The 17,416-nt window shown below is 37.1% G+C and overlaps 1 protein-coding gene across 1 annotated transcript in view; it reads right to left on the bottom strand.

Annotated features, from left to right (window-relative positions):
* Positions 1-15,568, bottom strand: part of LOC129776630 (estradiol 17-beta-dehydrogenase 11) — a 47,336-nt gene extending 31,768 nt beyond the window's left edge. Inside the window, exon 1 of the mRNA XM_055782375.1 lies at positions 15,009-15,568. Within this exon, the coding sequence (XP_055638350.1) occupies positions 15,009-15,164 (156 nt within the window). The 5' untranslated portion in view covers positions 15,165-15,568. The remainder of the gene's footprint in view (positions 1-15,008) is intronic.
* Positions 15,569-17,416: the final 1,848 nt, after the last annotated feature.

Here is a 17,416-nt window from a genome sequence, read left to right as displayed (position 1 = left end):
ATCATATTGTATATATACTTTTCATCGCATTTTGAAAATGCCTAGTACTCAACACAGAGAAACACTGGTGCGGTGAACTAGAACATTCAAAAAAGTGGACAAACCATGATCATATTTTCGACTGGACAAACCAACACCATTTACCTTATTTTATTTATTGATGAACTGAGGATGCTATTCAAAGATTTTGATATTGAACAACTCCAACCCAAATCATCCGAAGAACAGCAAATTTTGACGCGACTCTCTTCGATTTTATTGAAACTTGGTACAAATGATGGAAGCTACCAAAAATCACAATTTTTTCATCAAATGACCAATTTCAACTACGACTGTTTTTTTATAAGGCGTAGGCAAAAAAAGAACTTTTCTTTAAACAATCTTGACTAAACATCCAGATGACCGATTAAAATATGTTGATTGACGAAGTAGTTAGAAAATAAATGAACCATTTAGAAAAAAAATAACATTTTAAATGTATTATTCAAAAATCATTCTCAAAAATTAAGTTTAGTATTAAAAACTTGTATATATCATTTTGAAAAGTAGAGAAATTTCTAAAATTTTCAAAAATTCATATCTCCATTTTGGTGAGTTTACCACGGCACCACTGTACTTCTAATTTTGTTAAAATAGAAGGGCTTTCAAATAAAAATGCACCAAAAAATATCAAAAGGAGCGGTGTTTTGAGATGTAAACTTTTGAGTTAGAATTTTTAACAGCACATTAAAAATGTGATTTTTCCTAAATGGTTCATTTCTTTTCCAACAACTTTGTCGGACATCATATTTTAATCAGACATCTAGATTTTAAGCTACGATTCTATGAAAGAAAGATCAATTATTTTAATCACGCCCTTTAAAAAAAACAATCGTAATTTAATTTGATCATATGATAATGAAAATCGGGATATGATCATCGGTTTTTTTGTTGCAGTTCCACAGATTTTGAACATCTTATAACGGGTGAATCATAAGCAGCGGGACTAAATTCATGTCACGTCATCCGCCACACGCGCTGTTCTCCTATTTGTCGACGATGTTCGTACTAAGTGTGTTTTCGTTTGTTTACGATGAAGGTCGCGAATGTTTTCTCCGAGAGCGCGTCTTTCGGATGCTTACACAGCATTCGAAATCGGAGCTACACGAAGAATTGTTTTCCAAAAAAGGTTTCTTTTGGTTGGGTTCTGGTCGGATTCTGTTGGTACAATAGTTAGGAAGTTGGTTGAACGCCCATTAGATATTATTGTACGTAAAGAAGACAATCCTCCAAACGTACCCCAGGCGTGTTCAATCAAGTCGTGTTGGGTCATACTCTCTCAGTCGGTGTACGAAAATTGTTCGGGAGCTCATTCGAAACTATTGACCTTTTTCAAACGGATTCCGAATTTGCTATCGAGGGAAGCGGCTGTAATGGCGGGAGTTTCGCAAACCTATGTCCAGAAAGCAAAAAAAAGGACTATTTTGTAAAGTATTAAGGCACGAATTGGACCATAACGCGAAGGAAGAGTCGAGGACCAAGGGAGATCTACAATAATTTTCGCGCATTTCAAGTTTCCAAGAGGAAGGGCGGTATTGTATAGTTATGGCTCTAATACCACCGTTATAGTCAGCTCACCCCATTTTTTCTTGGTCGAAGCTCCCGGGAATTGCCGAGCCGAATGGTGACGGTGATCACATACTGGGTGTCATACACGTCAAAACACGTCAGTCTGCCCGCTCATCTAATTCACATCATGTTTGTACTTCCCAGGAATCGTCGAGCAACTCTGCGCCGACAATCGGAGCCCTGACTCCCGGTACGTGGCAACTGATTCTAGGTTCTAGATCAAGTAGTAAGTTCAATTTAGTATTGGCGTTGGAGGTTATAAGTTCTTATGAAAGTGTGTAACGAATAGCTAATAATTTCTAAACCCTTAGAAACTTGAAAATTAATTTTAAAACGCATACCTCTTCTCTTTGAACTAATAACTTGATTGTTATAGTATTTGAAATAGATCCGCCTCAACTAATTAATCATATATAAATGTATATAAATTGAAGGGAATTCATAGAAATTTCGAAACTATAAACATTAGTACCCCGCAATGGACAATTTCCATTCTCAGTCTCTCTGTTTATTTTGTTTTAAATCAAATCTATTTCTGACAGAAAAAGCTCAACCGTTTCGATTTGTATTCTCAAAAGAAGGGGGATTTTATTAATGCCGGTCACTGTACATACTTCTTCAACAGGTGTAGTAGCAAAGTTACATACAAATATGAAAAGGAACACTCAAAATGCCAAACGATTGGTTTGGTGAACTAATTCGGATGTTTATACCTAAATAAGATGCATCAATATTATGTTATACCTACGATCGTGCATATGTTATTATAGCCGGAAATTTCTGGTATATATTAGTGGACACCTTTATGAAAACGCATGTTTACGAATTTATGCAAAACAACGATCTCAACAAATTCCGCTCATCAAAACCAGGGATATGGGTGCGTTTTGTTTACATCAGCGTTGCATAAGTTGTATCTCTAGGAACGCAGTTTGGATTCGCACAATTTACATTTTCGGAGAAATCGTTTGAACTTAATTAAGATGCACGTTATTTGGAGGTTATTTCTAGCTCATCGGCGTGTTTCTGCCTCAATGCTAACTGTATCACCAAACAAGCTTATGAATGAAAAAGGACGATAAATGTGAAAAAATAGGTATAGAAAAAAACATCGAAGACGTATATTAAGTTTTTTTCACCAGTTTTTGTTTGGCCGTGGTCTTGAGTCAAGTTCGAAATGATACAGGTGTTTCACGTATAACATGGTTCGCACACATCTTAATCCTTCGGCGAAGTAAGGTGCACATAAATTAAAAATCAGCATGGAATATGGTGAAGAGGGCGGACTTAAATGTGACTGTGGTCACATGGCATAACTTAATGAGGCGGTTATGGTGGAGTCTATATTCATAAAGAATCAGAAGTATAGTCTCAATTCTTATTAAAAGAACCTTCCAGTAAGGTGCGGTATCAAACCACCAATTTCAAAAAGTTACGAATGAGTAAGGGGAATGAGAAACATAACAGATTATCTAATTTTGGTAACAACACGAACTACAGGTTATGCTTTCAGCCTCTACATTTCTCATCATTGGTAACGTTACCAATGTAATATCTTTTCTGGGTGATACCGGTTTATCACGTAACACAATGGTGCTTCGTAGGTCGGATAGCTTGTTGGGGTGAATTCGATGACACCTATAATGAGAGATACTCAGCGTGTCTCCCTTGAAAAATGATACCAATTCAACTCACGGTCCTCATGCTTCAGCATATACAAATCTTCAGTATGATGTTGATTTATGTGAAATTCATCTCAAATGTTTCGTTTGATAGTCTTTGACAAGTTGGAGGTTAAATATTTCGAGTGGATTCAATGCGCCGCTCAATAACTTATAATTGAGTACATACACTTAATAGGTATGTCGGAATGAGATAATCAATTTAGTAAACTTCAATTATGGCCAGAGAATCCACCGTATGTGGGTCAAACCTTTTTGTACTGTTTATCTGCCTACATATAGCATATAGCTTAACCAACAAAGGTGCGATAAATGGCTCCACAAGGCTGTAGCCCAGTACATCAAGGCGGGCAACGCGGTCGAGCATTCATCAGAAAATGATGAAGAAATGTAAAAAAGGAAACATTGTGCTTTCCAAACGTTCGAATGCCGGCTTTGTCGATGATGCCCAAATCAGATGAGTAGATAGAAACATAAAAACTAACAAACAAAAACCGTGAAACCCCCTTAGCGATGGTCAGAGGAAGAAATTAGCATAACGCAGCTAAATAAGAAAGCGCTGTAAAACGTGCAGGTAAGGTGGTAATTGTAGGTTCATTCACCGATCATTTGCAAACAAACAGATGGATTATTTTAATTGGGAAGAGTCTTCCAATACAGTGTGCAATTGCGATTTTTTGGGTTTTACGATGCGATGATGAGAACTAAACATTGAATGAGTTGAGATTTCGACATAATTTGCATCAAAATTTTAGATGTGAATCTCATAGTGATTGAAAACTATGTTGAGCACATTACACCCAGATGCCATTTTTTGCAAAAGGTCTAAACTGGTTTGGTTGGTTACTTTCCCGCTGGCTTTAGCTTTGGAGGGATATTTTGCTCGTTGCTTTGCTATTGTTGGTATTTGTTATGGTTTCGGCTTATGGGTGGCTTAGAGAGGGAAAGCATAAACACAGTGAACTAGTTGCACCAAACCCGTGTCCCAACAAAACTGGCGCCCACAGTTGGAACACATTTAGCTCATGCTTCTTGGAGGCTGTTGTCTACTGTTTGCGTACCTTCGATTGGATGGCGGTGCAGATTACACTGAAATGAGACTTGTTGTACAAGCGAAAACGTACTGGTAACTTTCTATTTTGATTTGTCACTGGTAGGAAATTTGCGAACTCGAGTCTCAAGCCATTTGTGTGACATCAAGTATCAGACATCCATTTCAACACTTCTCGTGTCACATTTCGATGGATTTACAAAGAACGATTTATGATAGTTACATGCTTCAGTTTTAGCAATAACTTCTCCAGTGGAACCAACGAAATTCGCATAAAAAAATATTTATTTGATTTGGCAAGTGATCTGCAGTTACGACCAACGAAATAAATACCGTATTTGCAAAACACTGTTACTCTTCAGTGACGCTGCACACCGAAGTTCATTCATCTATTGCAAGAAACCGTGTAGGATGATCCAAGGAAGGGAATCTGAGTTCAAGCGCGGAAAATTAGTGTCGTCTCGTCAACCGTAAAGCTAGTGCAAAGACTGGTAAGGTGCGAGGCAAACACCTCATCAATTCGAAAGTGTCAAATATATCTTTGTACAGCGTTTCAATGTTTCCTAATTAGTTTGTAGGGTTATGTAGCGGCCCTTCTTGCGTATCTATCGCGGAGGTTCCGGTCGGTTACATCAGCATGCACCCGACTGATTTGCCTAAAAATGCAGAGTAAGAGTATCGAACCATGGAAATAAGCAGTCTTTGATGCATGGCCAGACTTAAACATGTGTTTTTCGATCATTACTTAGAATTATCGCCCATATCCATCTCATGAGTTTGCGAAAGTATAGAGTAATTAACTCCTAATGATTTTGCAAACGCAACAAGCTTCAACCTTATCTTTTGAATAACTTCTTGCTTTTTTGTTAAGGATGGCACTAACGTTCTTGGAGAAACTTCGCCGCTCCAACGTAAGTATTACTTGCGCCATTTTTATTAGTACTGAGATTTCTATGCCAAATAACAAGCCTTGAATGCATTCTGAGTGGCAAGCTCTAGAGAATACGCGTGACCACAGTGCAAGACGGAGGAAATTTCTTTGACGAAAAATTCCCCCGACCAGAACGCGAATCGAACACGAACCCCCGGCATGTTAGGTTTGACGCTAACCACTCGGCCACGGGAGCACTGGTATGGTATTTGTATAATATACATGCTATAGCAATATAAGAGCAATATGAGAGAGCGAAACGAGAGACACATTGCACATAAGCATGCATTAACCTTTTGACATAGGACTATGTCTTTGATTTTTATATAGGGGGTCACTAGGGTGCCAATGAAAATGGTCATCTCTAATTTCAAAAAGTTACCTCATAAAAAATGTTCACCACCTCGAAAAAACACCCTATGCCAAATATTAGCTCAATCGGACTTAAGGGAGAGTGGCGCAAAGCGGTCAAAATTTGAGTTTTCTTCTTATTCTTTTTGGCTTTAAGAGGGAAAAGTTTGAGTTTTTTGAAAATCGAAAAATCTCCCCCTTGGGAGTTTCCGAAAAAAAATTGTTGATGCCAAGTGTCTTAAAATTGCATGAAACGTCGAGATCTAATGTCATCTCGAAAATTTTTTGGTCAAAAATCGACACTCTGGGACTTAGTTTTTTTTCGGAATGCGAAACGAAACGTATGGTTTTGGGTACCAATATAAATAGTTATCTCGATTTTTCATTCAGAACTTGTTGCGAAATGTTGATTCGCACGATAATATACCCTTTGCAAAATATTAGCCCATTCGAACTTCATTTATTAGTGTCACAGACGTAAAAATTTGAGTTTTTTTTTTAAACAAAAGATAATCGAAAATTGGTGTTTTCAAAAAAAAAAATTAGTGCCAAAATTTGTAAAAATAATTTTTTTTGCGCTTGGTCGTTTTTTCGTTTGAGAAGTCGATTTTTAACAAAAAATTTTTTTTTAGATAACTGTAAATCTCGATGTGTCATGAAGTTTTAAGACATTTGGCATCAAAAAAAATTTCAAAACCCCGATTTCCGCTGATTTTTCGGTTTTCAAAAAACTCAAATTTTATCGTCTGCAACACTAATAAATGACGTTCGAATGAGCTAATATTTTGCATAGGGTGTATTATCGTGAAAATCAACATTTCGCAACAAGTTCCGAATGAAAAATCGAGATAATTTTTTTTATTGGCACTTAAAACCGTATGTTTCGTCTCGTTGGATGATTTTTCGATTTTCAAAAAAACTCAATCTTTGACCGCTTTGCGCCACTCTCCCTTAAGTTCGATTGAGCTGATATTTGGCATAGGGTGGTTTTTTGAGGCGGTAAACATTTTGTATAGGGTAACTTTTTGAAATTTTAGGGTCGATTTTTTCTTATAGAGTAATTCCAAATGAAATCGACAAATGACAAAACATGAGTATTTTTGATTCGAATGAAAGTGTGTATTCCGTTTGGGTTAGAGGAAATATGAGTTTTCCACAGCAATTGGGAATTTTTTGACTCAAGTGTAACTTTTGAAAAGGGCGTATCGATTTGAGTAAGAGAAATCTTTGATAATTTATATCTCGAAAACTATGAGTCGTACCGAAATAGTGTCTTAGAAAGAGTTATAGAATATTGATGGTTGAATATGAAAAAAAATGTACACCGAGAAAAAAAATTAGTACTCTTTTTTTTATTTAGAAAATAAAAATTCAATTTGCAATATCCAAAATACATATTTTTTATTTTTTTTAAATTTTTTCATACAAAATAGAAGTCATGCAGAAAATTTAAAAAATGGACCCAAGATGGTAAAACTATTTTTGACGAACTTTGTGGAACATCGAATTTTTAGGAATTTTCGAAACTTCGAATTTTCGTATGTTAACAATCATTTTTAGCCACAAATTATGAATCCTGATGTGATTTAAAACAAAAAAGGTTATTATCAATTTCCTTCTAAATTAATATTTGCTTTCGAAATATTTAAAAAATATTTCTAATTTATTGTTTTTTTTATAGTAAATAATCCCTTTTAATATGTTTGTCGTGTTATATCGTCATGTTCATGAAATTTTATGAATTTGCTTATAATTTCCAACAACTTTTCCAAATATATCATCATGGTTCATTTTTTGACTCAAGCGTAACTTTTGAAAAGGGCGTATCGATTTGAGTAAGAGAAATCTTTGATAATTTATATCTCAAAATATATGAGTCGTACCGAAATAGTGTTTTAGAAAGAGTTATAGTTGGCTTAATTTTTAAAAAATATACACTGAGAAGAATAATTAGTACTCTTTTTTTTATTTACAAAATAAAATTTTAATTTACGATATCAAAAATATGTATTTTTTTATATTTTTTTATATAAAATAGAAGTCATGTAGAAAATTTAAAAAAATGGGTCCAAGATGGTAAAACTATTTTTGACGAAATTTGTAAAACATCGCATTTTTAGGAATTTTCGAAACTTCGAATTTTCGTATGTTAGCAATCATTCTTAGCCACAAATTATGAAGTCTGATGTGATTTAAAACAAAAAAGGTTATTATCAATCTCCTTCTAAATGCAACAATTCTCGAGATATTTAAAAAAATATTTCTAATTTATTATCTTTTTTATAGAAAATAATCTCTTTTAATATGTTTGTCGTATTATACCGTCATGTTCATTAAATTTTATGAATTTTCTTATAATTTCCAACAATTTTCTTGATTGATTGAAGTTTGTATTAAGATAAAAAAGATTTTTTAGGTTCGCTACATTTTGAATTAACCCACATGTCTTCGAATGTTTCGTAACGTAACTCCTAAACATATGTCTTTACCATAACGATGTATTTGGAAAAGTTGTTGGAAATTATAAGCGAATTCATAAAATCTCATGAACATGATGGTATAACACGACAAACATATTTAAAGGGACGAATAAATTACAATAAATTACAAATATATAAAACAACGACTCATAGTTTTTGAGATATCAATTATCAAAGATTTCTCTTACTAAAATCGATACACCCTTTTCAAAAGCTTCGCTTGAGTCAAAAAATTCCCAATTGCTATGAAAAACTAATATTTCCTCCAACCCAAACGGAATACACACTTTCATTGGAGTCAAAAATACAAGTTTTTAAAATCTGCATTTTTAGGACAATTTCATTTGGAATTGCTGCATACATTCATTGGCACCCTAGGGGTCACTCTACGAAAAATATAACGATTAATTAAGAGTTTTCAAACGAATATTACGCAAAATCATTATTGTGATATATGTTATGTTGTATATCATTAGACAGGAAATTTATCCATATTTTTTTGCTTAAAACATAAACACTGAATATAGTAAAAAAGTGAACAATTAATAATTAAAATGGGTATGTTATTTTGATTCTACTAGCCACTCGTTTTCTCCCCTAACGCAACGAGCAATTTAGTTGCCTACATACGGGCGTTAGCTCACATTGTGAGTGAATGCGTATCACGAGTTATTCTCCATTTGTCGGACAAACAAGCATTTATAAGTTGGCAGAATCAATGAAGGGTTGATCTTGGAAGATGGTTCTGCTCTTTTATCCTCAAAGTTCAATCAATTAGGGCTCAATTCACGTTTTTATCGTGTAGGTCTTGCTACTACCAATTTATGTAATTTTGGTCCAGGATGTCATCCCTACAAACAATTTCCGGACAACGTGGCAACAGAGGAGAAATTGCAATTTTAATTTAAAATTTGTTTCTGTAGTTTTAGATTTATTTGACTTAGGCTTATATTAATGTAGATCTTAACTGTTTAGACTTGTGTTCATAAACGATGAATGATGGCTCCTTTTCTTCTTCTGAATAATTGAATGAACAGGAGAAAAGGGTAGTAATGGTTTTAATGGTATTTTTGAATACATTTTTTAACAGAATGTGGTTCCGAATTCTATTACGTTATCTAACCCATTCAATGGATATAAGTTCATACAGGAAACGGTTTTTTATCAGAGCTTACATAGGGTGTATCAAAAGAGAAAAACTATAGATTTTGAACATTGAAAAGGTTAATTCTAGTGAAATTACTATACACAATCATAGTCCTATGTCAAGATCCCGTCCGTGCCCTAAGGCCCAAACCCATCTACTTTTTTCGCATGCTTTGCAACATACACGGCCTCCGTCCGAAAAGGATATAGGTTTACGTTTATGCTCTCCTTTTTACTTTTAGAAAACATTTTTTATGTATACTTTTAAGATCCAACTTCATTTTGTAATGTGATATAATATTCTCGCGTTTTTGTATGACAGCATCAATTGCTATGTGGACAGCGACGTCGTGTAAAACAGATTTGAATTCCAGCCGGTTCTGGCTCGATATTTGCTTGTTATATTTCGGCATTTTTTTGGTATAATTTGTCAGCCTGGATATGGTTCAGTCTGAGAGAAAGAGAAGTCTGCTTCCATACATAGGAACATTTAAAAACTCTTGAAAAATGTGCTTCTGTTTGTTCATTTCACCCTTTAGCACACGAAAAAGCATTTTTTTCTGCCGAAGATGATATTTTTTTCTGACAGCGCTAGTTTGGGGGTACGTTCAGGACAGGACAGTAAAGGCAGCTGATCCTAATACAAACTCGAAAGTACAACGTTCTGCAACTTTTCAAACGGAATCCAAAGTTGATGAAAAATGCGGCGAACATGGCAATAGATTTGCAATACTACGTCCAGCACATGCCAACGCAGTAGGGCGAACCGTGTTTCTATTGAAGATATCATCGTATCTCTAAGCCCCTCTACAATTGAACTGCTGAAGTTATGGCAAAAACAGTAACGCAACTACGCTCCATGGTATCTATAATATACTTCTGGAGAAGAATGAGAGCATTGAACGGAAGGCTAATTCCGGTGCTACGCGATCGTAAACTGCAGCTGAATCTAAAACAGAAGACGGTGGGAAAGGTGGCTACATCGTGCCGGGCTTTGCGCCGGGAGGTCGGAGCAACGGACCAGACAGTGATGGAGAATGAAATTTTTCCGACAAACGGAACGTCGCGGTCGTCATGGACAACGAGACGTGTATCCGGTTCCATGCTGCTCGCTCTCAGCTCTCTAGAGCACTGAGAGCACAATGCAGACAATCGGATATCCCCGTCCGGGATATCTTAGGTAGCCGGGATCCTGATCTTCTGCTTGATCTATACCTGTTCCTCAGAAACGCCGATGTCAACGTTTAATGATGTTTCCTTCGTTGTGTCCCCGTTTCATATCCCTCCTATCCGATCGATAAACTTTTACTTAGTCGCGGCAATACATACACACACTCTTTACAGATGCACGGGCCGAAGGTTGTGCAGTCCACTGATTATTCAACAAGAGCCAAAGGTTGTACCGCTCATGACAACTCTACACGAGCTGATGATTGCGCCGGCTAGTGACCATTTTATCCTGGATTCCTCGAGTCGAGAAAGACGCTCCACGCTAGATATGGGGTACAGACTAGGGGGGCGTTGCTGATTAATGGTCAGCTGCATCCCAATAAGAAGTATCCCGTGTCGGGCACACGTACAGAGCATCGAAGACTGCGACATACCAATTATGAGAACACTTGTAATACTAACCTCGAGTCAACCGCGAGTAATCGGTTACATATTACTAACATAGTCTAAGCAAACACTGTCAAAATATTGAACTCCCGGCCCCGTTAGGCTGACGCCATATGAGCCTTAATAAAATATATATTTTGGATAAAAAAAAAAAAACGAGACGTATTTAACGCTGGATGACAACGACTGGCAGGGAACCAGCTGCTTCGCGTCCCCCACCAAGTAGGTAAGCTCCGACGTGAAATAAATTTTCCACCCAAGTTCTCAAAGAAGGTGCTTTTGTGGCAAACCTTCAGTGAAAAGAGGATCGAAACTTGCGGGGAACGGGGAGATTTACAGCAGCACAAAGTATCTACTGGAAGTTGCTTCCTTCATCCAAAAATAAAATCCCGAAGAGGATGTGGTATTTTGGCCAGATGTGGCATCCACCCATTACGTGAAGAACCGCTTGAAGATAGACGTTGTTCTGAATTCCGCCAACCCTCCGATCGTCCCCAGGTGCGTCCCATCAAGAATTTCTGGGCAAACCTGAAGCGGAGAGTCTTCTCCAACGATTTCGTGGCGGAAACGGAGGAGGAACTTATAGATAATGCTAAGAAGGAACTGGAAACCATGCCAATGAGTATGTTTTCGACAGCAATGGAGAATGTTCCGTCGAAATATTTTTGTAATATAGTCAATGAAGTTATGTTTTATGGGGAATTTGTCCCAATCAATTATCCTTTGTAGTTTTTTTTATCGTTTTTTTTTCCTTAATCCAAGCGTTACTGAAGCCAACAGTATCAGATTGAGCTTCCGCTTGGGTAACCTGTACACTTCCTAGTGTTTTATCTGTACCTGCAAAATTGCACGAAGAACACACTGAGTGACGCTTAGAGTTAGCAATCCATACTCATTGTGCAAAGTTTCGGTGATCAGAGCTTTAAATAGTCATTAATCTTCCTATACTCGCGCATAGGTCTGACAGACCGAGAGTAAATTAGGTGGCTGAATTAAATGACTATTTAAACTGTTTGAAGTTAAAAAAAATCTGGAGTTTTTTCATTCAATTATATCTTTCTCATTAAATAAATAACAATAACGCCTTAGAATATAGAATAGCAATATCACAGAGACACATACAGTCTGTGAGTATACGAGTTACGATTTTGCGCGCGAGTATAGGAGAATTAACAACGCCGGTCACGTTCTCACAGTCACTAGGGGAAGGGAGGGAAAGTTAGAATGATATTCGCGGCCAGAAGGGTCGCCTCTGTAGCGTGGTTCTCTTGCGATTATCATGGTAGGTAGTCGTGTTGATGTACATAATGAACATTCTTGCTTACTATCCATAACAATGCAAACAATGGCACAAATGCATTTGTGGCGCAAATATCTATTAGTTTGATAAATAATATGAACTCTGTTTTTATTGCCGCAATGTGATAATAGGTTAGCTGAATTCAAATTGATAGATTCTGGAGACGCTCTCTTTTGAAAATGAAGGAAACTACGAAGTTTGTTGGATGGGAGAAATAACTTGAACAGGTTAGCTTTTTCTTGAAGCTAATAGGTACTTTGTTGAAATGTGCTTGAACCCGTATTCAAAAATGAAATTGGTACACTCTGACTGAACGGATCAGTGAAAAAGGCGGGTCTTCAGTGTAAATGACAGCAAAATGAACTATTTCATTAGACTCTAGCTATGACAATGAATCGTTTCTCTCGAAATCATCAAAATGTGTCATGGTCCGGTCTGACACAGACCTATTTAGAACCAATTTATGATCGTCAATTTAGAATCGTCATGAAAAACGCCTATTTCTCAGTAATTTTTGGAAGGATTTAATATGCTGCAATATAAAAAAAATATATATAAATTTTTCTTTAATTAATTCGTTGAAATGAGATTTTCTAATTTCATATACATTTGAGTGAACCGCAAGGTTTCCTCTAACACAGACTACAAAATAAAGCACCGCGACTTATCGTCACCTATGATATGCCGAATGATTTAAAGTCCCCGCCAACAAAGAAAAAGAAGAAGAACCGATGGTACAAGCAAGCTATAGCGGCTCTCGTACCCGATCGAGAGAAGAGAATATAAGGGCTCGCAACGGGTCAGGTACGGTAAGGCTATTGTCCCACAAATTCGAGGGAAACAACGTATTTTAGTATAATGGTAACTTTTCAAATCAACTAATTGTAATTTCGTAGCAAATCAAGGAAACGCCCTTCATGAATATCACATTTCTTAACTGTTTTGATCAAAAATTTTGTGTAGAAATCTTCGAGGATGTATTTCTGATGATACTGCCAGAAATGTGCCTTTGGAAGCTAGATGTAGGCACCGAAAAGATAAAAAAAAATCTCTGCGCTTAGGGAGTTGTCGAGGAAGCCTGATGTTTAAATTATTTTGATGCGCTGCACACCTGTTGATGTTGAAAGAAGCACAGCTGGGTATTTTTATCAGAATTTCAGTACAATTCGGATCACTTGAGGTTTCACCTATATAACACTGGTTACCCAAAACATGATTTCAGAACATGCGAAACGTGGGTTTTAGAAAACAAAATTGAAAGCTGTTTAGAATTTGTCGATTTGTGCAGCTCTTATTTGACGAAAATTATTCATAGGGATGATGACAAATTCATATCGGAGAGATTACCCAGACTGCAAATTTTGTAAAATTGTTTTGGCGTCTTAATTATATGTTAGGCATTATAATATATGTAGACATTATCAATCAAGCCTTTTACATCCGAATATTGTGCGATGATTGAAGAAGTGTATGTATCAACAAAGTGTACGAAAGAAATGTTACCTGTTCATTTTTTTTTATTCGCTTTTTAAGTACAGGTAAACTTCGATATAACGCACATTTCACTTTCAAAATTTACGTTGTATCGAATTGTACGTTATATCGAAGCATAATAAAGTACTCACAAACGTAGTCTATAATACATTATTGTGTTGCTGTTTTAGTAAAGTTAATGAATAACTTCAATCAGAAGACGAAGCCAGCCTTTTTCATGATGTTTTCCTTCGTACTGTTGATTAAAGCTTGATTCATTTAGAATCCAGAATCACAAAACCAGCTGTACATCGGGATTTATTGAAAGTACAAAACTTGTTTTAGCATCACAATACAGATAATTCATTGTTCTATCAGAAAAAAAATATTGAAAAAAATTTTCCTTTACACTTTGGAAATGTGTACGTTATATCGAGGTAAAATGTACGTTATATCGAGGGTACGTTATATCGATTACATTATACAGCCATTCCATGCCAAACCGATATAGTGGTTCTTAGATTTTCGTGAAAATTTATTTTTCATTTATTTTTATTTTTTCAGTAGGGTGACCATTTCCATTTTAGGGTTGCCCGAAAAATCAACTTTTTCCTCTTTTTTTCCAAAAATGACTCTTTTCAAAAATTCATAACTTTTGAACTACTTGACCGATTCAGATGATCGACATATCGAATTAAAGCCAATCAATCAATCATTTTTTTGAAAAAATACTAAAAAATAAATTCGAGTTCTGCACATCGTTATTATTTATTGTATTCGTCTTTTATTGTCGTCATGGTCTCGGGATCAAAGGCGCTATATTTTTTTTAAAAATTTCTGGAAAGCTGATGATTTTTAACATAATATATGTCGAAAGCAGAGAGGCGTTTTTCTTCGTTTTTTAGTTATGATTTTCCAAAGTTAACCGATGGTTCGAAAAATCATTTTTTTCCAATTGAAGTTTCATATAACGGGACTAGTGAAGAATACCGCAAGAATCTCAAATGTGATATTGCAGATTGCATCTTTTTTGGCGATCAAGATATGGTAAGAATCAATGATTATATTTCACATATTCATGAAAAAATGTAAACAAAATTACACTAAAATTCAAAATGATTGTTGAACACATCAATAACAGTCAGTCACATTTATCGTCCAAAAATTGACTATACTCCTTTTAGAAACAGATCAACAGTTGAACTATAAACAATTTGTAGAAATTAAACAGAAATTACCAGTCCTCAGTCGCAACTAACGTTTCGTACTTTTCGCATATTTCTACACATAGATAGTGACCGGTTATCGAAGGCACATACCGAACCAGTAGGTACCAGTAAATTTTACAGCTCAGTACTGTTATACATACCTTTAATGTTCTAAACCGATAGGGAATACAAGTTAGAAGACACGTTTCCAGCGTGAAGTAGATCGACTTGAAGAAAAATATGACAAAGTCAACCAGAAGCGTAACATAATGATCCATCGGGTTCTCGTACAGCATATCCGTCATTCGAAGTGCCATTTTTTCCTCGTTTTCCTCCACGCAGATCACCTTTGTTTATCTTGCGAAACTGGGTAAAACCTTCAAGAGATGACACTTCTTAATTCACCCGGTTGAGCTGACGTTGAAATAATGAGTTGAGAAACTTTCTTTTCGCTGCTTCTCCACATCCAGCGGCACTTTGTCACAATCGTAAGGTAAGTGAAATCACTACACTTATTCGCGCCAGCCAGGCTGTTCTTGTTTTGGCTGGTTGCTATTGGCTGTGGTCAGGGAGAGAGTGGGAGACTTGACAGAGAATAAGACACGAAAGAAACAGTTAGGATAGGCCGCGACTTTCTTCGAACGCGCCGATGTGGCCTTCACAAAGCAAACGACCGGTTGCGACTGATCGCTGGAAGACTTGAGAGCGAACTGAACGGCAGCATATCGAGGCGCAAAGACGATCGCGTGTGAGTCGACAAACTGAAAACGTGCGAAGGGATGCAAGCATGGTTTGGCATTCATCGTTTCCATACAAAAATAGTATGTTCGGAATTAGACTTCTTAGAAGGGCTTATCAATATTTGATATTTTGAGGATTCACAAAAAGGTCGGAATGAAAAAATCCAGTTCATGAAGGTTTCGTAAATTTGTCACTAAGTATGATGACGTAATCTGTAATTACACCTTTAGCTTGATCATCATGAAAAAGTAACTTTTGCAGATGAAAATGGATATGTAGCTCATTTGTTGATGAAGGCCATTAAACCGGTCGTTGCCGTTGTTAAGTACCGAAAGCCACGCCAAACCAACTCTACCGGAGGAGAATACTTGACTTCATTGCTTGTTCATAGCACCTTAAACAAATTTCCCTTTCTCTCAACGCAACGACGAGTTTCCTCATTTTTTGTTGTTGTTTATTGTTGTCCCACCTTTCGCGGTTCGGATACGAGATACGACTCTTGTTCCTTTGGCGGTGACGATCGCTCGAGTTATTGATGGGAAAAAGGTGCGGTGCGGTGATCTGCCGTTCAAGCACGTATGGCTCATATTTTGGTCTGTCCAATTTTTCAGGGACTCAACCATCCATCAAAACAAGTAAATTCATTTTTAGTCACGTCCAAGTTACAGAGCGACACATTTAATCTTGTATGATCAACAAACCGCAGCTCAAGCGTTTTACTCGTGATGAATAGTAGTAGCTTCATTGCAATTGTTGTATTTTGAAGCCTATCCCCAAATTTTTGGTTGTGAGAAAAATAAGTAACGCATACAATGTAAACACCCTGTATCTAGCAGTTTCAGTAATATGAATGAATATCTGCTTTCTCCTCTTCAAACATTGGTTTCCAATGTGAGTAGCTCAATATATTATATTAGGCTGTCAAAAAAGTCCTGCGGTATTTCCGCGAGGTGTCGTTGTAAACGCGTAGATCTAGTTGTATTCGTTGTATCGAGTCATACTATAGATTGTTACCCGATACAGTTTCCATTTCCACCGCACAACGATGGTTTCAACGTTTTCGTTCTGGTGTAGGGGTCGTCGAAGATGCGCCACGATCCGGAAGGCCTGTCGTCGAAAATTGCGACAAAATCGCTGAATTAGCCGAGAAAGACCGGCATAGTAGCAGCCGTAGCATCGGCCAAGAGCTGGGGATAAGTCATCAAACCGTTATTAACCATTTGAAGAAGCTTGGATTCACAAAGAAGCTCGATGTATGGGTGCCACACACGCTGACGCAAAAAAACATCTTTGACCGCATCGACGCATGTGAATCGCTGCTGAATCGCAACAAAATCGACCCGTTTCTGAAGCGGATGGTGATTGGCGATGAAAAGTGGGTCACTTACGACAACGTGAAGTGCAAACGGTCGTGGTCGAAGCCCGCTGAAGCGGCTCAGACGGTGGCCAAGCCCTCATTAACGCCCAGGAAGGTTCTGCTGTGTGTTTGGTGGGATTGTCAAGGAATAATCTATTATGAGCTGCTTTCCTATGGCCAAACGCTCAATTCGGACCTGTACTGCCAACAACTGGACCGCTTGAAGGTAGCACTCATGAAGAAGAGGCCATCTTTGATAAACAGAGGCCGCATTGTCTTCCATCAGGACAACGCCAGGCCACACACTTCTTTGGTGACGCACCAGAAGCTCCGGGAGCTCGGATGGGAGGTTCTTTTGCATCCGCCATATAGTCCGGACCTTGCACCAAGTGATCACCACCTGTTTTTGTTCATGGCGAACGAGCTAGGTAGTCAGAAGTTACCCACAAAAGAGGCCTGTGAAAATTGGCT

Source organism: Toxorhynchites rutilus, chromosome 3 (assembly GCF_029784135.1).
Source record: "Toxorhynchites rutilus septentrionalis strain SRP chromosome 3, ASM2978413v1, whole genome shotgun sequence".
In the NCBI taxonomy this organism is placed as follows: domain Eukaryota; kingdom Metazoa; phylum Arthropoda; class Insecta; order Diptera; family Culicidae; genus Toxorhynchites; species Toxorhynchites rutilus.
This window is presented reverse-complemented; position numbering and strand designations above follow the sequence as displayed.